The 22575-nt window shown below is 38.4% G+C and overlaps 1 protein-coding gene across 1 annotated transcript in view; it reads left to right on the top strand.

Annotated features, from left to right (window-relative positions):
* DPT (dermatopontin) overlaps positions 1 to 14017 on the top strand; it is a 29172-nt gene extending 15155 nt beyond the window's left edge. The window contains exons 2-4 of the mRNA XM_075196361.1: positions 10317 to 10442; positions 11774 to 11881; positions 13134 to 14017. Of these exons, the coding sequence (XP_075052462.1) occupies positions 10317 to 10442; positions 11774 to 11881; positions 13134 to 13200 (301 nt within the window). The 3' untranslated portion in view covers positions 13201 to 14017. The remainder of the gene's footprint in view (positions 1 to 10316; positions 10443 to 11773; positions 11882 to 13133) is intronic.
* The last annotated feature ends 8558 nt before the right edge of the window (positions 14018 to 22575 follow it).

The following is a 22575-nucleotide window of genomic DNA, read 5'->3' as shown; positions in this document are numbered from 1 at the left end:
AAATTGGCAGATCAGGCAACCTCCCTATATTAAGCACCTGTGGTCAACACCACGTTGCCTGATCTTGGAGTTTCATTCCCCATGAGTCTCTGAAGGTGTTCCTGTGTTTCCTCGTTTAGTCAGCCCAGCTGATCCCTGTGGTTTCCGAACCACTTCTACCTCTGTGGTTTCCAAACCACTTCTACTACTGTGGTTCCCATACCACTTCTACCATCTACTGTATCATCGTGACTGTGAGCTGATTCCTATCCGCTGCCTCCGTGCACTACAGTCTTCTAATCACTTCAACTCTACCATGTATCATTGGGACTGTTAGCTGATGCCTATCCGCTGCCTCCGTGCACTACAGTCTTTCATTCACATCCACTCACCTGTTCATGATTGTGACTGCCAGCTGATTCCTATCCGCTGCCTCCGTGCACTACAGGCTTCAACCTGCAACTCGTCTGTGTTTCATCATCGTGACTGTTTGGCTGATTCCTATCCGCTGCCTCCGTGCACTACAGTCTTCAACCTGCAACTCGTCTGTGTTTCATCATCGTGACTGCTAGCTGATTCCTATCCGCTGCCTCCGTGCACTACAGTCTTCAACCTGCAACCCGTCTGTGTTTCATCGTGACTGTTTGGCTGATTCCTATCCGCTGCCTCTGTGCGCTTCAGTCTTCAGCCCTTGTCAACTCTCCCGTGTTTCCTTGAGTCTGCTGCCACTATTGCTACCCGCTACTCTCCGTGACCAACTGTTCCAGTTCAACTCTGCTCCGGTGTCCCATCGTTACTGCACCTACTGGTTGCTATTGGCTACCTCCGTGTTCCCGCAGAGACCCGCTGCTGTTACTTCTCAGCGCTACTCATCCATCTACTACTGATCCGCTCTCCACGCCTTCCTGTGTTCCCTGCTGGTCTACCTACCTGTGCGCTGCACCTGCTAGACCACCGCTTCACCCATCCAGGGACTTTGGATCCTGCCGGCCTCCTGCCCTTCAGGTATCTCTGCACTCCTGTCTGACTGCCTTCTCCTGAACCACGGTATGCATACTTCCCATTGACTGTGCTGTGTATTGCATACCTTGCTGGACTGTGTTGGTTCTCCTCTGGAGTGTACTATCCGCTGAGTCTATTGCCATCATTGACTGTGTTATCTCATGCTGGATTACTTCAAGAGACTTTCTATATTGACAGTGTTGTTCAGTCATTTATACAGTTATATTGTGCATATTACTGTGGATCAAAGTCAAGGTGCCCGTGTATATATTGTGCATATTACTGTGGATCAAAGTCAAGGTGCCCGTGTATATATTGTGTTGCAGTCTCTCCCCGTGCACTTCCTCACATATATATTCAGTGGTACAACTTGCTAGTAGCAGACCACTGACTCCTGTTTACAGTTTCACCCGTTCCAGTATCCTCTCACATAGCAGTGGTACAACTTGCTGACGCAGACCACTGACTCCCCGGATACCTCCACTTGGATTCCATTCCTTCACTCAGACAGCGGTACAGCTTGCTATCCGCAGACCGCTGACTCTCATCACCTCCTCGTTTCTGTTGGACATTCCTCCTCACTATAGCAGTGGTACAGCTTGCTACCGCAGACCACTGACTACCTTCACGTGTCCTTTGTCCATACAGTTCCTCGTGTATTACTACTTCCATATTGCCAGTGCTGCTAGTCATAGACTTTCCTGAGCATCTCATCATCTGCTATTTCCTGTTCCGTGATCACCCTGCTACCAGAGTACCATATTACCACCTATACTGCTCTGGTAAGCCTATCACCTGGTGATCCCTGGGTAAAGACTCCTAGTGCCCGTGACACATACTATTACCTGGCTTTAAATGAGCTGTGTAACAGAGATGCTCAAATTGGTCACTGCTCGATTTTCATACTGGTTTGGCACATCAATAATTATTTGGGTCTGCTGGCATGTCTGGGATATTATTTATCTGTAGTTTGTTGCTGCATGCTCTGTATTCTGTGTGCTCCCATTTCTCCTGCAATGTACTAAGGGCGTGCTGAAGATCTTTTAAAGCTGGTCTGTTTTCCACCAGTAATGCACAATATCTTGGACATCCTACCATAGGAAAACATTTGCTTCAGTATTCATACATAAATAAAGGGAATGTTTCACATCTCATGTCTGCAACCACACAGCCTGTGCTTCCTTACAGAGATGTTAGACTAAGTTCTGTTTTGTCCATTTAATCCTATAGTCAGTTTAATACAAATATATAAGCAGCAGATAATATTATTTACCACTGTTATAATTTCTTTCTCTCCTCCTGCATTTGAACTACCCATACATCCCATTTGAGTTTTTTGTGCTAACAAAAACTGTTTATGCTCTTTGGTGACATTACACACTATTACTTTTTGGCAACTGCGCCCAGTTTTACAGAGAAACATATGGATTGTGGGCCAAGATGATGTGTCAGTGGGGGTGCACAGGTCCGTGCCGGTCAATGAAAGGAGTTGTGTGGATGTAGGAAATTCCTTGTTATGTGCAGATAAGGAGACCAGTCCATCTCGTCTGGCACTGAAGTGCAGAAACAATATTTCATTTTGCAGGACGTGACTATTTAAATAAGATAAAGAGGTGGATTGGATACATTTAGAGGGGTGTCCACTGCTTTGCAGGATGAAGCGCAGCCTCTTATTCCCCACAAAAAGATTTGAATTCTTAATCATGCCTGTGGTCTTAGAGATCGGGTCTCGTTCCTATACTTATAATGCATTTTGCACCATCCAGTCACCTTTTGGTGACATGGTCAGATGTAACCTTACTCTCATAATTAATTTAAGACATATATTAATTTAAACCAAGTTTAATTTTATGAGACAAATGTAAAAGTTTAAATTAGGGTGGGTGTCCCTATAGTGATAGTAGTAGTGGATGGATGTTAATATGACATTATTACTGTTTAAGTCCTGACCATTTTCCAGAGCACTTGCTAATCTGCAAAACTAGGTGTAGATTAATGTTACATGCTTTACAAAGATCATGAGATGGAGCACATATAAACAAGCATTGCTGGTCCCTATTTTTGTGCTTAACACTAAAGGTTGCTGAGGAGAAAATTCTCTGCACATTTCAGTATAATAAAAACACGTGTGTGGCAGTAACTGGAGCTTTTGTAAACCAAATTAATTAATCTAAAATTAACCAACAAATACAGTATTTTCTTTATAACATAATTCTTAGTGAGCAGGGACCAATCTAGCAGAGATATGTTGTGCACTTATAACCATAGCAACCCAGACAACTACTAAGGGACTTGGCAGCACTGGGGACGCAGATTGAAGAGGAATACATGTGTTAGGAGTAGAGATGCTCGGGCTCGGTTTTCTGAAAACCGAGCCCACCCGAACTTAAGGGATCCGTGTAGGCTCACGAGCCGGCATTGTACTTTTGCACATCCTCGGATCTAAATCGAGGCAAAATGTCATTGTTGCGTTGATGGATCTCGCGGGTTTTGGATTCCATAAGTACCTCCCTCCCCAGGAGATCCAGAGCCATTGCTCACACAGAAACGGGGTAGCAGTGTTCTTGTTACTAAAGAAAAATGACTGGAAATTAATGTTATTGATATTAATAATAATGTAGGAACCAAAAAAGATACAAATTATGTGATTTTAGAAAAAAAATAGGGATTTTTTTAAAAAAATAGGGATCCAAAACCACAACACACGAGGGCGGTTTTGCCAAAACCAAAACACGGGGGTCAGTGAACATCTCTAGTTAGGAGTGTTATCTGTGAGGACAGGGGGCTCGACCTAAAATGTACAGAATCACAAATCTGGGAACTATGGTTCAGAAATAATATTCATTAAGGATAATTTTTGGGATCTCAGTATCTTTGACATTAGTCATAGATCACAGCAGGGCCATGGCCATGGCCCTGATCGTCATTTGTACCTGTGTATATTGTACTATGTAACCCATTATCGTACAGGTATATAAAATAGGCAGTCACTGTTTCATACACAGACTACACGTCAGGAAGTATATAAATATTATGTTTTGTGCCTTGAATGGTGTAAATGCAATGTGGTGCTATTAACATTCGGAGTCACTGTTTATGTACTGTATTTCAATCTTAAGCCTGCAGTTGACATGTTCCAATTTCAGCTGCTAATGATACAAGTGTGCTCCAGAAGACTGTCATTTCTTTACAGAGCTGGTTCTCATAAATGCTTTCTATTACAGAAACTATGTCCGTCCGTCCGCCAGTAATGTAATCTTGCCCTTTTACTTTGATCACAAAGTTTACGGGGAGATTCTAAAACAATTTCTCGGACTGAAAGGTAGACTAATTCAGATTACACTTCTAGAAGATGTCAAGGACAAACCAGGAAACGTTGTGATTACAAGGGTGCGATAAACAGTGGAATGACATTGTTATGGTTTTCTCTGAGTAACATTGAAGCCGGGTGGTGTCACAGTGCAGTTCTTGGTTAGTCCGTACATACCGTTCTGACTGAGGAAGCATATGATGAACAAAGTCACAAAATATGTAAACACCTTTGGGCTCATATAGAGGTGGAAGCACGTGTTTTTATTTTCATATAATACATATATTTCAATACTGTGTACAGTGCATATGCACACATAATGCATTGTCACACTGCTAAGTGTTATTACCATTGCATTGCTGCATGCTTTTCATATTGGCACTGTATTTCATTCAGTTGTGTATGCTATTGTATTGTGTCAGGGATAAGCCCTCTCTAGCTACTCCCTGATTAGATATCTTATAATCTATTCCAACAGTCATACAATATATCACCTCTATTTTGTCAGGAAACCGCTCCTGATCCCCTTTATCGGTCACAAACCGCCCTCTGCTTACTGTAAGGGAACACACATGATTCCAGCATAAACCTCACACTCACATCTCTTTCAGGCTACAGATTTTGCTGGTCCCTTTCCCAACACAGACACACAATCCACACCTCTCAGCAACTGCCGCCAGCTACGTATAAGGCCCGTAGCAAACCTATGACTTAATTACCCAATTGTGCACACTCTGTGCTCTGGTAGCTAAACAGTTAACCCTTCACACACTGGTTTCTAAAGAGTTAATGCTACCAAGCAATCTGTCTCTTCTAAATAGGCAATGGATTCGTTTAGAGCAATAAGGATAGAACTATTAAATTGTTAGATTTAATATACAAAAGGTACAATGCTTACAGATAACAAAAAAAACATTAGATAAAGATATGACATACAAATAAAAAATTGCAAACAGTTATAAAAGCAAATGGGATAAAAGTACAAAGCATCACTTACATATAGTAATCTGTATGCATGAGAGTAGGCAGAAAAGATGGACAGTCTTCAATTAGATTGATCCCCAAGAAGCTGACAATTTGCCCCTTCACAACACAGGTTTTTTAAGCAAAATGAAATGGGACGGCCTTTACAGGGGAAGTGTTAAAAGTAAAAGTAAAAATAAGAGTAATAGTGGGACAGGAATGTCACCTGGGTGTCACTATAGTTTGCTCACAAATATTCCAAAAATTTTAACCTTTGGTAACTCTTCACAGATATATCCCAGAGACATAACTCCCCTTCAATAAACTGGTCATAATCTCCCGCACATTTAAATACAAACATGATGGAATTATAATAATGTGACATAACTTTCCCAAAAACATGTGATTATAGCTTTTCCCTGATACAGATAGTGGCTGTAATTCACAACCCTGGTCTGATCTCTGCTCCTCAGTATGGAGTGACACACATACTTCCCAAAATATGAAATTTGAAGACATCTTCTTTGAAGTTCATATTTCTATATACCTGTATAGGCAGCCTTCAAATGCTATCTTTGTCTGCAAGATTCTCACCAAGGCATATGGCTCTCTCTATTTTACATCTAGTGATTCTTTTGTGTTTACACTACCTATTAAAAGGAAGTCAATTAGGAAGTGGAATACAGGATAAAAACAATGGATGTCTAGGATCTGCATTTCTTAAGCTGGTCTCCTCACAAAGGGTCTGCTCAACCTAATTACCTCCTACTGGGCTAATTCTATCATCCTATCATATTTATGCCCTCCTCCTGACATATTGTATTTTCAGTTTAAGTTCTACCTTGTGTTTAAATCCCTGGTGGACCCTGCAAAGTACCTATCGCCCACATCCTGAAGAGAAGAACTGATACGCACAGAGGCAGTGTGTATGTGTGTGTGTGTGTATATATATATATATATATATATATATATATATATATATGAGATTAGTCTAACTGTGCTGGTTAACCAGGCCTGTGTAGAGCGATCATAGGCCTTGGGGTCCAGAGGACTTTCCACCCCCCCCCCCCTTCCCCTCACTTTAATCATCCATTACTTCACCACAATAGTGTATAAAGTAGTTCAGACAGAGGGACGTCTGGGAGACCCTTCACTGGTGGCTAATCATTGCTATTGCTATTTTTTCCTTGCTTAAACTGTCTGCAGTAGAGAGTCTGAGACAGAAATGGGAAGCCATTGCACAGGCAATACTGCCAAGTAACTGGTAATTGCAGGCAACGTGAGAATCCCTGGGCCTGCCTTGACCCCCTGAGGCCCCCAAACAGGCCTTGGTTTAACACCTTCCACGTGTCAGGTAAAGGGACTAAATATGTATCTGGTATAATCCTAGTATGTTGCAATATACAGAATAATCATTTGTATTAGTTTCTTATGCAAGGGCTGAACAGACCATCGCTAGTCCACAAAGTGAAATTTGGGTATGGGCCTGGCAATACCATTCTAGCCTTCTGGGCCCCTCCCCCTGCTCTCAATAAAACAGAGCCGGGAACCTTTTCTGAGCATGTGCAGTCTGGCTGCGAATTAGTCTCTGCTTTCAACATAACAGAGCGTGGAACTCAGGGGGAGCATGGCCCTCAGAGGGTCCTGTAGCTGTGCATCTCATATTTTCATGACCCAGTTCTTATGATTCTCGTATCATTATGAAAAGGCAGAAGACAAATAAAAAAAATAGCTTTGTAGTTTTGATAACAACAGATATATTAAAGGAGGCTGTGGGAGAAAGACAAAAATTGATGCTAACTGCAAAGCATGTGGTTCTTGCAAGTAAGCTTGTTAAATTGCATCTATGAGAAAATATATTTCTGCTTCCTTTGTCATAATTAAATGTAAGCCTCTAATTTTGTCTGGCAAATATACAGATGCAATCCCTTCTATGTTTCTTTGTGCCAGATCTCGAGTTTAATTCAGCAGGTATAATAAATAACAAGCAATGAAAATCCAACTTCCTGCAAGCTGTGATCTGTCCAAAACCAGAGCAGTAATTAATTAAGAAAAAAACCCAAACATTGTTATAACTTGCTTCCTAGGTCTGTACTGTATGGAATACCAGTTGTTTTAAAACAATAGACTAATGTTTAACTCATCATCGCCATCTAGTGGAAAAGAGATAAACTTATTACAGCTGTTTTTATAAGAGCTGTTGACACAGCATATTAAAAGGTTTGTTTTTGTATTGCCATACGTACTGTTTATTATTACATGGCAATGCTCATCATCAGCATCTGATTCAGCTTTGCAGAGAATGCCAGTTGGAGATTATTAATATATGTCTCAGGGCTCATTTACACATTAGCACGGGAAAGAGGAATATAAATGCTTTGAAACTATTGTGCAGACATATTTTTGGCATGCATTTTATCATGCATACTATTCATGTGGTGCAGTTTTACCAATATAGTCTATAGAACTGGTAGCATGCAGTGAAGCATGAGAAGTAGAGCATGTTGCTTTCTAAAATGTTAAATACTGTGTTAAATACAGTTCAGAATGCAATGATGTACCGGCACCACTGACTCTTATTTGTCCTACTTTATGTGCATTTCATGCATTTATTAACACAACAACAGTGCATTAGATGTGTCATAAGTGCTAATGAGCTCCTAATAAAGTGTATAATATTGGTGGTTCGGCTCGGAAAATGTAAATGCTTACACCTTATACATAAGAAATATAGATTACTAAACTTGTCTCTTGAGAGAAAGAGCACCAATTTTAGATATGCAATTAACAATAATTATTAATATACTTTAAAGTGTTAGCAAACTAGAAAAAATGAATGGCAGTTGATCAGCAATGTAGAAGTATTTTCCATACTCAAAGGGGGGTATTCAATTAAAAAATCCCGCGCTCAAAGAATATTACCATTAATACAGTAATCCTGCGCGTAAATACCGTTAATATGGTAATTTACTCGCTGGATCGCAGCTCAGGGAGCTGCGAGCTGAAATCCAGCGAGTAATTACCGTATTAACGGTAATATTCTTTGAGCGCGAGATTTTCGGCGATCCCGCCGTCAATTGAATACCCCCCAAAGAATTGTATAACAATAATAATAATAATAATAATAATAATAATAATAATAATAATATAACAAGTGTTGAAGTGAAAATTCAGAAGTGGCAGTATGGTAAATGTAACTGAATGCCGAACGCCGTCTAGATCTCAAAGCTTTAGGGGTTTACATGAATTTAAGCCCTAATTTTAGGTACTGTTTAACAATGTTTAGCAAAATTAAGTGATAGCACCAATTATGTCTTTGTATTTTACTAGTGTTAAAACACATCTATAATTATGGCTCTGTGTTCCCCAACTCTTCTATGTCTCACACACATAAACACACACACATACAGACACAGACACACACAAACACACACATACAGACAGGCATGCACACACATGGGACATTTCAACTCTGTCTATGGAGAACTAGAACTATCCTTACATGCTGGCGTTTGACCTATAAATGGCGATCGCCTCACCATAAAACAAAATTCAAATAAGTATATAAGGTCAGATACAAGCAAAGATAAGTAAGGTGTAATTAGGATAAAACAGAAAAACTTCAGAGTAAAGTGTTGCATCTACTGTCTGTTGTGACCACAAATAGCTACGTACATAGATATATAGTAAAGAATCAACTTCCTACACATGCTTATTGCCAAAACACAATTCAACCACCTTCAAAACATCAATTAAACCATATTATCATCAGCTATTTATATAGCAACACTAATTCCGCAGCACTGTGTAGATCACTCACTCATATCAGTCCCTGCCTCATTGGAGCTTAACATACAGACACACTGACTGAAAGAGACTAGGGTCAATTTTGAAGTCAGCCAATTAACCTACTAGTATATTTTTTGAGTGTGGGAGGAAACCAGAGTACCTGGAGGAAACCCACACAAACACAGGGAGAACATACAAACTCCACACAGATAAGGCCATGGTCAGGAATTGAACTCATGAACCCAGCGCTATGAGGCAGAAGTGCTAACCACTAAGCCACCATGCTACCCATAGATATATAATGTATTTTGTGGAAAATATTATGCTGCTTTCTCACAGATCCAAAGTTCTTAGACACAGTATAAAGAGTTACAATACTAACTCTGTGATCTGTGACTAAGAACTAAGGCTCTGTGAGAAAGCAGCATAATATTTTCCGCAAAAGACACTATATATCTATTTACTCAGCTATTTGTGGTCTCGGCAGATGGTTCTCAACATATTTGATGTTGCGACAAACCTACCAACACACATATAAAATGGTACATGTGTTAAATCATTGCAGTAAAAATCTTATAATTAATAATTAAATAGCATAAGCATCTTTAAAGCTCAAGGCAAGAATTTTGTATTTCAGATATAGTTTACATATTATAATTCAATTTCACTTTAAGAAATTTACCCTCTACCTAAATTTTGTTACATACAAATATGTTCTGACATACATTATATCATTTTTAGCCGTACATAGACAAAAGTGACAATGGAAACACATTTTCTACCCATTCCCTTTACATTCACTGCCAGGGAAAGGCTGACAAATTCTGACTCAGTGAGCAAACACTAGTAGATCCATGGGCCAATTGCAGCACCTTATATGTTTTTGGTAGGCGGCTACTGTGGGATAGAATATAGTGATAGAAATCCTGTACCTGTTCCTCATGTGGGATAATCGCTGAATTGTCAATAGACCTGATGGGGCAAGCAGTTATCAAATCTTGCTTATGTTGTAAAATATCAATTTTGAACATCAGTTGATCCAAAATGTATTGTTACAAGTATACAAAATCACTTTACAGTTGATAAGAAAACTGCCTATGGTTAAAGTTCATTTGCTACTATGAAGTCCTGTTTTCTGATTCAGTGTAAAAAAAATAAAAATTAATCACGCTTTTCAATTGTACTCTGCATTAAATGAAATATTTATAATGACGCGTAAGTAGATATAATAGATATTCTATTTATTTATTTATTACACAATTTGCATTTGCAGGTATCACACGTGTTCTAACAATGGGCTGGTGGCAGGATTTCAGAGTCAGTACTTTGAAGCAGTCTTGGATAGAGAATGGCAATTTTACTGCTGCCGTTACAATCGAAAGTGCTCTTATGGTTGCTGGTAAGTTCAGTTATCATTAGCATTAAACCTAAGTCCCATTGTTATGACTGGTTCACTACAGTGAATGACATCTGGTCTGACGTGTACTAAGTTCAACATGTAGTCGCAAGTTTGCTGTATAGTCTTAAACCAGGGGTCATCGATCTTGTTAAATATATTGTTTGTCCGCATGGGTATTAAAGATAGCCAGTGGCACCAATAGAGCCAGGCTGGTCATGAGGCAAAGTGAGCATTAGTCTTCAGGAGGTACCTTAAGCGAGCAGGTAGCACTTCACATGGAAAGCATCACTGCCCCTTTACTCTCTGATCTTAAGTCTAGCAGAGGAAGCTATTCTTATTTAGCACCTGGCATTCTAGCAAGCTATGGTTCTATGTTTTCTCCCTCCATGATCCCCTGCTTTATCTCTCTATCTTATTTTCTGATAAGCTCATGGAACTTTTAGATATATTTGTGAAGGTTATTAGAAGTTCTTTTATATAAGCCATGTTTGTATTTTTATTTTAACTAACTGATAGACCCCTCAGTCAGAAAACTATTGTTAGTCTGTGAGATAAAAGGTCTGTGACATAAGGACAACCAGATTAAGAATTTTTATAGAATAAAGCTAAGCTTAAGCTACACACATCAGCCTTAGTAGTGTTGTAGTAATCAAACTATTGCTATTTTCAAGCTGCTATGCCTTACAGCCAGGGTTAAAAATATTTATTTGTATTTATTTATTCTTACAAGCTCCTGATGACCGCCAATTTGCACTGACAAATTGCTTGTGCTAAATAGAAATGGCACTGTACCATCGACCAAAACTCTTGTCCTGTTTCCAGGCAAGTTGGGAGGTGTGGCCATGCTCACCCGCTTCCAAAATGTATGTTTATACTGATCACTGTTTTTATAAGATGTGCTTTCCTAGAGTTAGAGCATCTTTATCAGTGTGGGCAAGGGTAGAACTTATTGTAGCCAATTAAATCATCAGAATATTCACAGCAGCACAGCTTATTGCAGTTGAGTGTAGTGATATTGTGGGAACTTTCCACATGTATAATTTTGCCCCTGTATGCGGCAGGGGCAAAATCATGATGCGGAAAGCCACAGACAGACAATATGAAATAAGGTTCTTTCATTTAACTTGGCTCACACAGACAGAATGTTATTTATTTTCTGCCTGCTGTCATTCAGTTTGCACACATTCTACTTCACTATATTTATTAAATAAAGAAATAAATGTTGCTGAACAAAACCTGGGAAGGCCTCATGGGAGTGCAAAATGATGGCCATTCCTGGTGGAACGGAGTGATGTATTTACAGATATGTGTCTAACTTTCTTTACTCCTAGGTTGACACAAGACTATCCTGGACATCACGGGGAGGAGGTGGACATGATTAATTATTCCTATGGTTATTACATCAGAGGAGCGACCACAACCTTTTCTGGGGTGGAACGGTTAGTTTATCCAATTTATAACTTATATTTATGATTAATAACTAATATAGCAGAGCACGCTTAGTAACATCCATCATTCCTTAATCACATGTATTTTATTCAGTGAAAAATTCAGCATCAGTAGGATATCCTATTTTTAACACATAACCCAGCAGAGTTGCCCCTGCAACCACTAGAGTAAAAAAAAAGTACACAAAAATCGGACCGGTTACCAATATTGGAAGAAGGCTGGTATTCTATATAGTAAATTAATAGGAAACATACAATATTTGATAGTAGGTATTTCAAGGAGTTTTCAAAGTCCTAGTGAAATAGTGCATCCTGCAAAGGCAGGATAGTAAAAAAAAAAAGAAGTGGGAGGAAATTGATTACTCAATTGAACATTGGTCTGCAATTTTAAATAGCTGAGAAAAAAAATCGCAGCTTGATACAGTTATCCCCCAGGAGTTATTCCGGGAAGTTTCTGTACCTATCATAATTATTTTAGTGAGATAAAAAAAGCTTTTTACAATTTCTGAGTGAAGTTACCCTTTAAACAAGTGATGATTCAGGAAATATCAGGACTATCTTTGTTTCATTTGTACATTTCAATGTTTTTTATTTGTTTTTTTAACTTTCTTTATTCGTAAAAGCAATCAACACAAATGTAACCACCAACCGATTTGTATCAAGTTAACAGTAGTACAAAGTGTGCACTGACCACCACACTATACAGGCAATTTTTTTTATTATATTGGTGTTGTGCGCATAAAAATAAACTTTTGCATGTAAAATAGTTCAAGTTTGGTGCATATGGTGTCCTATTAAAATAAAAGTATGCCACCGTTAAGGATATATAAAAATCAGGTCATTTTGTATGGTTAAAAATATAATGCAGCCACCTGCTAACATGGGAGTGCCCAGTTAAATGTGCAATCTCCAACGCTTGCATCTCATTTAAATATCTCAACCACAAGACAATATATCAGAGTGAGGTGCATTTAGCAGGGGGAGACACCTTCCCTCAGCACCTTGCATCAGAATAAGCAATATTTCCAATCCCCCAGTCACCGTCATATTGATGTGCTAAGCCATGCACTTTCACATAGACACAAAAATAGTTGTGTTTTGTTATTAATCTAAATACCTGGATGAGCAGGATTTGGGCTATCTCACAATGCCCCACCCTACATTAACATATCACCCACAGCTAAAGATTCAAGTAACATAACATGACCTAATTTCCTTCTTTACTTCTCTTTTATTTTTTAAGGGATCGTCAGTGGAAGTACATCATGTGCAGAATGACAGAATTCAACTGTGAATTTGAAAACTTCTAGAAAGCCATCATCAACATTGGATCTTTAAAGCCTTAATTATATATCAGTTACTGATTTTGCTTTCCAATTGTTCTCAAATCAGACATAATTCTAGTACTTTATGCATATCTGCCAACATTTGACATTCTAGAAGTTGGTCAGCTAAATGGATGTGTGGCCACTGGGACATGGCCCTGGCATGCTGGGGGAGTTTCACACCCCCATGAGCATACCTAACACTTCTGAAGAGTTAGGCCTCCATCCATCCCCCTTTCCTCTCCTAAAAGCACCCCTGCATTGCCACATGCACCCACTCCCCACAGTGTCACTGTCATGCTTAAATCATATGCTTTACGGCTACTTTCATAAGTGCAGTTGCAGCTGCTTAAAGCTCCACTGTGACAGCATGGGTAAAATAGGAACATGATCACTATAGAAGAAAATAGTTTGTTTTTAAAACCACTGTGGTTAGCAGTTATTGTTACTGAGCATCTTTTACGGAATCCACTATGATTAATACCACAACAGAAAGAGCCATGACGTTCTTTGACTTATAGCAGCTTTACCACTTTAGTGTAGCTAATGTCTGACTGGATGAACCATTTTAAATAATAAGCCCTAGATTACAGTATATAAGCACATTTTCACCTTTTCTAAGAACATATTGTTCTCTTCAGTGAGTTATATGCACACAGATCTTGCAATAGTTTTCAAGACAACATAACGCTCTCTCTATGTTGGGAAACTACAGCTAAGAGTCAAGGTTAAAGTATATAAGACATGTAACAATTTACAAATGCTCACTTTTGTTCAGCTACGATAAAATGCAATATATCTTAGTTTTCTGTCATACTTTTTTCTTTTTGTTAGTTAAAAACAGTTTAAGTGTATGTATTAGATCAATGTCTTTATGCATGCTATAATGTTTGTTTGTAAGCATTTGTGTATATATATTAATTCAGTAAACATACATAGATATACCAAAAATGTTTGGTTAATTACATTAATGACCTTGCTGTAAAAGTTTTACTATACTTTGGTAATACTAAATGTGAATATCACTCAATTAAGTGTTCTATCAGATTAAAGCAAGTATGTGTTCCCTTCTCCCTTGGAATAGCAGAAAACCTGGGGTAGTTTAATATCTGGGATGCTCCGTATTCTAGCGATAAAGTTCTCCACTTACTCATTTTTCTGAATGAAGACTTAATCAGAATGCATGAGCTGTGATTGGCTAGATCTGTGGATAGTTTAGCAGAACACATGGATGGCCAAATTGTACAAATCCTCAGACAGCCAACCCGGACTGCAAGAGGCACAATAACTGATGACCATGCAGGCTAGCGATATCATTGGCCAACAATATTAACCAAAATCAAATCCAACTGAATTGTGGTTGGATTGGACAATAGTTTTGGGGACATTGATTACGAGATAATGACCATTTTGGGCTGTAATAAACTGACAATCCAGTTGCTTCATGCATGGTCAACTGGACACACACAGGCAGATGTACATAGAATGATATTGGTCTAGTTTGGTCAAAGTATATTTTTTAATGTGTGTGTCTAGCATTAATTCTTGGGGAGCCCAGAACGTTTGACAATTTATTTTGCTTAATTTATGTAGCACCAATGTATTTTGCAGCACAATCCAATCACAATCAGTTGATTCATTTAAACATATTTGGACATTTGTGAACAGTAGTGCACAATGTACCTACATAGGGCTCCCAAAATTTTGGAATGGAATGAAAAACTAGGATACACATACCACCTTAAATACTCTTTTATTAGGTCACAAATGGACACTAATTTATCTGAACCCTTGGAAAAGTATAATTTTAGGTGAAATAAGGAGAGTCCCGGAAAACCAGGACATATGGAATCTGCAGCCCTCCTCTTTATGTAAGGGCTTGTACATGGGGCATCCTCCCCATACTGCGAATAGAGCTCAGATCTAAAAGTTAAAAATTTGTAGAGCTTTTTCTCTATGCATATGTCACTGTTATCAAACAACAAACTCATCGGAAATGCAGTTTTATCCATTGTTGGTTTAGTAAGAACTTTGTGTATAGATAATGTACTTTCCATACAGATTCATGACAACTAATTTACTATTCAAGAGAAGTAAACAGAACTTATTAACCGAACAAATACATGAGAAAAAAGAAGACCACCACTGTAGACATACTCTTGAGACAACCTGGCCACTCAGTGTAAGCATTTCACTTGATCAATGAGCCGCACATATTGGTGGCGAGAGTGACTGAAATTCAGCCATTCGGCGCTTGTGCCAAGTGGACGGATCAATTCCATTGTCATTGGGGTCTGTTAACATGGTGGCAAGAAGGCCAGACATGCAGACTGAGAATGGTCATCTGATCACTCTTTCAGTAGGGGCAATACAGCTTCATTAAGTTTGTTGCCAAACCAGCAAGATGGCATCTCTGTCTTGCAAATGCTAGAGGAAGGAGATTTAACCAGGAAAGGCACTTTTTGACATGATGGAAAGTATCAAATTCCTTAGACAGCTGAAATTTACTATGTGAACGAATTTTACCATATCTGTTTTACAATAACTTCAGATTTTAGTGCCATAACTTTGTGTACACTTTATATTAAACAACTTTGAACAATTTAATTTTCACAGTTTTCAGTAAGAGGCTAAACAGCTCTTTTGGCAATAACTAAATAAGCATACCTACATCAATGTTTTAATGTTGCAAACAATGTTAATCCCACTGCTTAAATTCTGCACTTCTCAGCTCATGCTGCACATATTATATGCTGGTTACCTCTCAATATACTGCTGCATGACTTCAGACAGTTTAACTGATGATTCTCATAGATAAGAGATTCTATATTTTTAACACATTATCGATACAAACTGTCTGTGCATATATTATTAATACTCAGAAGGCATATACATTTTAATTTTAATCATAATAGGCTCATACATTTATATGCACCTTGTTGGAGTTAGGAGTTATTTATGAAGAACAAATATCACACAAGTCTAAATTAGCGCAGCAACAACATCACAGAACTCATAGGAATCTATGACAACAGCATCAAGTCTACAAGCTTTCATTTGCTTTGACCATAGGATTAGCTCCACGTGATGGACAGCCCATATGGCATTCCACACCAACAGCTTATTTAAATAATGCCTTAAGGGGGTACAAGAGAGAGGGAAAGGGTACTCCCCACACTTTCTGTACATAGACATGGTTCTCACGGACTGCGCGTTCACTTACTTATTACATTCAGGAGAGATCTCCCCTGTGTCCTGGAACAACCATTCGGTAGTGTTCCTGGTCATTGATGTGCATGCAAACGAAATCAGCCACTGGCATCTTAATGATAGCCTTCTTTATAAATAAGAAAATGAGATTAAATCACACAGGTGATCTTGAAGCTCAGTGGGCATCATTCTACTTCAGATATTTCGCATATGACAATATGTGAAGCCCATAAGGCAACCATCTAAAGACTATTCATAAGCATGGCCTCAACTAAAAAAAAAAGCACTAAAACAGGGTCTCTCTGAGCTTGAAACCTCCATTGCAGCCCAGATGACAAAGCATCAATGTTACTCTAACCAGAAAACGTACCGAAACTACATGCTCTCAAGAGCCATCTTAATAGCATTCTTTCAAATAGAAGAGCGAGCATCCTACAATGTACAATGTGTCGAAGGTATTATGAGAGGGGTGACAAGGCAGACTCTGCCCTAGCCCGCAAGCTTAGGTTCAATAGACGACGAAATACAATAATATCCATAAAAGATGCTGCAAATCTCCTACGCTCTGATCCCCCAAAAAATGGTGACCACTTCTGAGAATACTACTCCTATCTTCAGGATTTGTAATAGTCTCCAATCAGTGCAGAAAGTTCAGCTGGGGAGCTCAAGCAGACGATCAAAACCCCTAAAAATGGCAACCAATTATCTGAAATTTTACATTTTTTTCTCACCCTTATTGTTAGACTTATTTAACTCAATTGTAAAAGGTAAAACATTGAAGGGACCACCACAAGAGCAGAAATTGTTGTAGTACCTAAAGATGGAAGAGACCCCTGATATCCACTTTCTATTCTCTATTATTCAAATAAGAGTTATTAATTAAGGAAACACGTGAACTACATGAGGACTGGCCCCACATTTTGGAAGAGGTAGCTAGATCCGGTGGTATCTAGTCCCAACTTGACTACAAGCTACATACCTGACCTCATCAGGTATTTGTGGGCAAAACTGCAGTGCTGAAGGTACTCTGCCCTACATATGGTTGAGCTGTCCTGGGATAGAGAACTTCTATCAAGTAGTTTGCAAGTTAATTAATGCAGCTCACCTGCCAAATCACTCCTATTATCTACTCCTATTCCAAAACATATATTGAAACTTATAGATCCATGAAATAACAGCATCCTGATAAGGGACATCATGCCCCTTATCTCTCCAACCTCCTCTCAATCCACACTCCCTCCCACTCCCTGTACTCGGCCAATGACCACCACCTCTCCTCGATTACCTCTTCCTACTCCCGAATCCAAGATTTCTCCTGAGCTGCCCCTCTCCACTGGAATGACCTCCCACACTCCATCCCCACTGTCCCCTAACTTGTGCTCCTTTAAACGGGAGCTTAAAACTCACCTCTTCCTCAAAGTCTAGCAGCCTCCATCTATTCCTCGCTCCTCCTGCACTTGATACCCTTTTCTGACTCCATGTCTGCCGTCTGTTTGCCTTCCCTTTAGGATGTAAGCTCTTACGAGCAGGGCCCTCCTGTCTTTACACCATTACTTCTGCTCCAGCTTCTCAGTAATTGCTATATCTGTGGCTTCTGGAATCTTGGTTTACTCAGCATTTGTTCTGTACTGTTTCACCCGGTAATGTCTACTGCTTGTATTGTGTACAGTGCTGCGGAAACCTTGTGGTGCCTTACAAATAAACAATAATAATCCTGATGCTTAATAACTGTAAACCAGATCCTCCTATGATACCTGTCCTTATTAATACATTTTGGCAAATCTTCAAATTTGAACACATTACTAGCATAATCAATGATTGCCCCAATAAATTTCCATGTATCTGGATTGCATGGACTTATTACTATGAAATTGGCCCTGCTTTTTACTTGTTGCAATCTCTCCCCTTGTCCTTAGTTTGAGCAAAGCCACGATATTTGCTCCCCATCCTCCTAACCACCCCCCCCCCCCCCCCATTGCTATACTCAGTCACTCGTCAAGTGTTCTCTATGATCATTATTAATCATATTATAACAATTTCTATAATTGAGTGTAGATGAATGTTCTGAAACTAGCATTCAAAATTTGTACCCCTACCCTTCTATTATCAAACACCAGCTATTACTTAAAAACCAAATCAAATATATAAAAAGGTTTAAAACCACCACACCAGAGAAAGGGAAAAAAGTTTTAGATTTTTTTTTTTGTCCAAAAATTGTTTAACAACTGTATATTGTAATTTGGTTTATATTTAGGCAGTACTATTAGTGTTGCACATTTCAAAAACTAAACAGGTATGTAGTTTAGGATTTCATTCTTAAATGCAGACTCTCCATTTATTCTGTATTTGTCTAATGAAAATACTGATAAATGAAAATTATTAATCTTGCAGGAATTTTCTGAGCTCCACAATAGGTGTTAATAACTATCTGAAAATTTTATGTTGCTATAAAAGGCCATCTTTACCCCATAATCCTCTTCTTTCATTAAAATCCACCCTGTCAATCCTTAATTGGACATTTTATGCATATGCTTTTATTCATCTGCATTGCTAGTTTTTGACATGGGCCAGTTGGACATCACCAAAGACAATGACATTTTCATACAAGTATTTCCCTCTCACGTACTAACGCCAAAGATACTTTGCTTTTTATTCTGAATTTAACTGTATATCCTTCTAAATAAGAAAACGAAGTAAATGACTGACAATTTATGACACTCTATACTTAATATATAGCAACACAGCCTCTGGTCAGAATAACTGCAATTAACAGCTTTCTATACCAAAGGATGATCTTCCTGCACCTATACTGGCAGTGTGGTCCACTTTTCTTCTGCAGTTCTCAGATTTGAATGTCTTCTCCCAACTGAAAGATTCAGGTCTATCTGTAGGTGTTTTATGGTATTTAGATCTGGGGATAAATGCATCAAGCCGAGAGTTTTGTGGTGGGTTTGGAAAGTGGAGATGTTGCCTACAGCAACCATTCAGATTCTAGGTGTCATTTTGTAGAATGTACTAAATAAGTGATAGCTAGAATCTGATTGGTTTTTCAAACCAGCCGGAAAACTCTCAGCTTGATACATTTACCCCCTGGACTCATTGCTGGCCACTTAACTGTTCGATTGTTCAAGAAAGACGCAGGAGTGCTTCAAGAAGGAAGTTTGGGGTCATTTTATTGCTGGAAAACCAATAACCTTTGAAATGTGAAACTGGGTTCAACATTGTACTCCAAAATGGCCTGGTAATCTCCAGATAAACATGTGCATGGCATCATGTTAAGACACCCAGTGTCAGATGCAGCAACCCACAAACATAAAACTCCATGTTTACTAGAGATAGAGATGACCACACTAAGTGGGTTATTAAAATAAACAGTACTTAACCCCAATGTCACTAATAATGTATTCTAGAATTATTTTCTTATAACTGGAGGGTGTTCCCTTATACTTATACATTTAAATAGAAAGCCAAAGGAAAGAGAGTATATGTAGAGGCACTCCGGGGTATGGGATTAAAATAACATTTTATTAGTATGCATTAAAAATATTGATTCATAATATATACGAACTGATATCAGCTGTAGACAGCTAAATCGCTGCTTTAATAACTTAGCGAGCGACGCTGCCTTCTATACTATTTAGATAGTTACTTTAACTCACTACCGTGCTCCACTTTATATATAAAATGTGTTATTAAGCACTATTACATTGACATTATCGGTAAATGAGTGACTTAACAGTTATATACTAATCAGCAGAATAATAACCTAATTAGAACACCAATTAAACAAGAATTATTGTATCCAGTATAATTAAATAGCGTGAGAACACAGCGATTTTGCAGCTAAGGTCTGCATTTTATTCTCACTTTGCACATGTTTTTATTTATATTTTCGCTAGTTGCATGAATCAATATTTTTAATGCATACTAATAAAATGTTATTTTAATCCAAAACTCCATGTTTAACAGTAAACAAATGTGTCCCTTTCACCTTCTGAAAACATAGGGATGATGTGCTTTACTATATAAAAAAAAATAAAAAATATATATTCTACTTTGGTCTCATCTGTCCATACGACATTCTACCAGAAGGAATTTGGCGTGTCCAGGTATATTTTGGCAAACTCTAGTTAGCCTCATAGGTCTCTCTTAGCAGTGGCTCCCTCTTAATCCCCTTATCATATAACCCCCTTTCACTGAGTTAGTGGCAGAGTGCAACTTCAATCTGGCATATACGGTGGGCCCCAACTGTATGGTAGAAAATAAAACAAGTATGGTTTAAATAGATTTTTCAAACAAAAGATGCAACACTTTTTATAAAAAGTACAAAATGTGTTTTATTAGCAAGTGAAATGATGGATTTGAAATACAAAATGTGCACATATTTACAATCAGTAAAAAACAAACTACATGCAAAAATTCTGGAAGTAAACAAACAAAACAGTCCGTTCAAAGTTTGCTGCCAAAAATATCGACTTTGGCAATACATAAAAAATGTTAGAAAAAACAGGTAAGGCAAAAACAATGTATTCATATTTAGTGATCACTTTATTTAGGTACTGCAAACATGATGACTCAACATTAAACAGTTTTGTGTTCCTCAAGATGAGGATTCTTACCTTGAAAGAAAAAAAAAAAAAAGTAAATAAATTTAATGAGATGTGACATGATCGCTGTAAGCTGCATTTACAGCTTGGTAAACTAAATCGGCACTTCACATAGGGTTCATTGAACCATATGCACTAACTGCTGATAATGCACACTGAATAGACAAGGATGCAGTATGTCCCATTGTCATGTATCCATGCTCTGTCATAGTTCCCTCTATCAGCACAAGTCAAGATATGGGTGGGTCTCTTTGCTGTGGAGAGGGATCACCATTCAGCTAGTCTGAACAAGCAGAGATCACATAAAAATACATACAATTTATCATCAGGTAAATTACACCTTTTTCAGGTTGCAGAAACTTGGGAAGATGCTCATGGACAAATATTAGTTACTTCTTCTATCACAATGACAATGTAGAAGTTGACACCGTAGCACGTTTCTTCATGAGCAAAAGTGCCAATTGGACCACCTAGAGCAAATGGGTGCGCACACATTTGGTATAGTAACTGCCCCAGTAAATTTATAATCACAGATGGTAAATTGCATAGTGAAAAGAAAAAGGTTACCAGCCTACTACCACTCTTCATTCCTTTCAACTTTTATATCTTTGCTACTTGTTAGAGCTCGATTTATGTCTCATTGTAAACATCATGTGCAACTGTCACATTACACTTGATTAATCTATCATACATTGTTAGGAATGCATCTGAAAGGTGTACGCCGAGATAAAGAACCTCGAAAACACTTGACCCCTCATCAGAAAAGTAAACATTTTGCACCAGCACAGATGTGTCAACCCTGCCCCTAAATCTGAGCAACCCCTTATATAAACAGGTGCTTCTGCACAAAATGGACTATATGATGTCACAAAACAGGGTGTAGGTTACATTACAGACTTGCATTTCTTCCAGCTCCTACATAAGCGATTATGAAATGTCTGTTTCACTTTTAATTAAAGTCTAGTCTACTTCAGTTTCACTTAGGTTTTCCCAACTGGTCAAATATAGATCTCTTGCTCGAACTCCTGGTGAAATCTACCACCTCATCTTTCAATTCAAAAAGTCTTAAGTTGAAAGGGAGAGACTTCAATGCTTGTATATATCGATTGGTTTTGAAAAAAGTGGGCTGTTGCCTATAGCAACCAATCAGCTTCTAGTTGTCATATTTAGTACATTCTACAAAATGACAGCTGGAATCCGATTGGTTGCTATTAGGAAACATCTCCAATTTTTGAAACCCGCAGCTTAAAATAAAAATTTACCCTTGAACTCTTCCTGCTTTTCAAGGACTGTTTTCCAGTAAACACCTAATGATGAGATAGCATCCCAATCATGAAAATAGTACTGAATTTATATAAATGTTAGGATTGAATCCCCTTAAAATGTATTAACAGATATTCTCAGTGTTGTGCATTGACACTAATCCTAACAGATGTGTTAAAATGGGGAGTACGTAGGAACGCTCGGGAAGATGGCAGCAAATGGTCGGTATGAACATTGGGCATGGAGGAAATATGGAAGTGCTGAAACTTGAAGGGTGGAC

This window comes from Mixophyes fleayi, chromosome 2, assembly GCF_038048845.1.
Source record: "Mixophyes fleayi isolate aMixFle1 chromosome 2, aMixFle1.hap1, whole genome shotgun sequence".
Taxonomy (NCBI): Eukaryota; Metazoa; Chordata; class Amphibia; order Anura; family Limnodynastidae; genus Mixophyes; species Mixophyes fleayi.
Note: the sequence above shows the minus strand (reverse complement) of the source record. Positions and strands in the feature narration are given on the sequence as shown.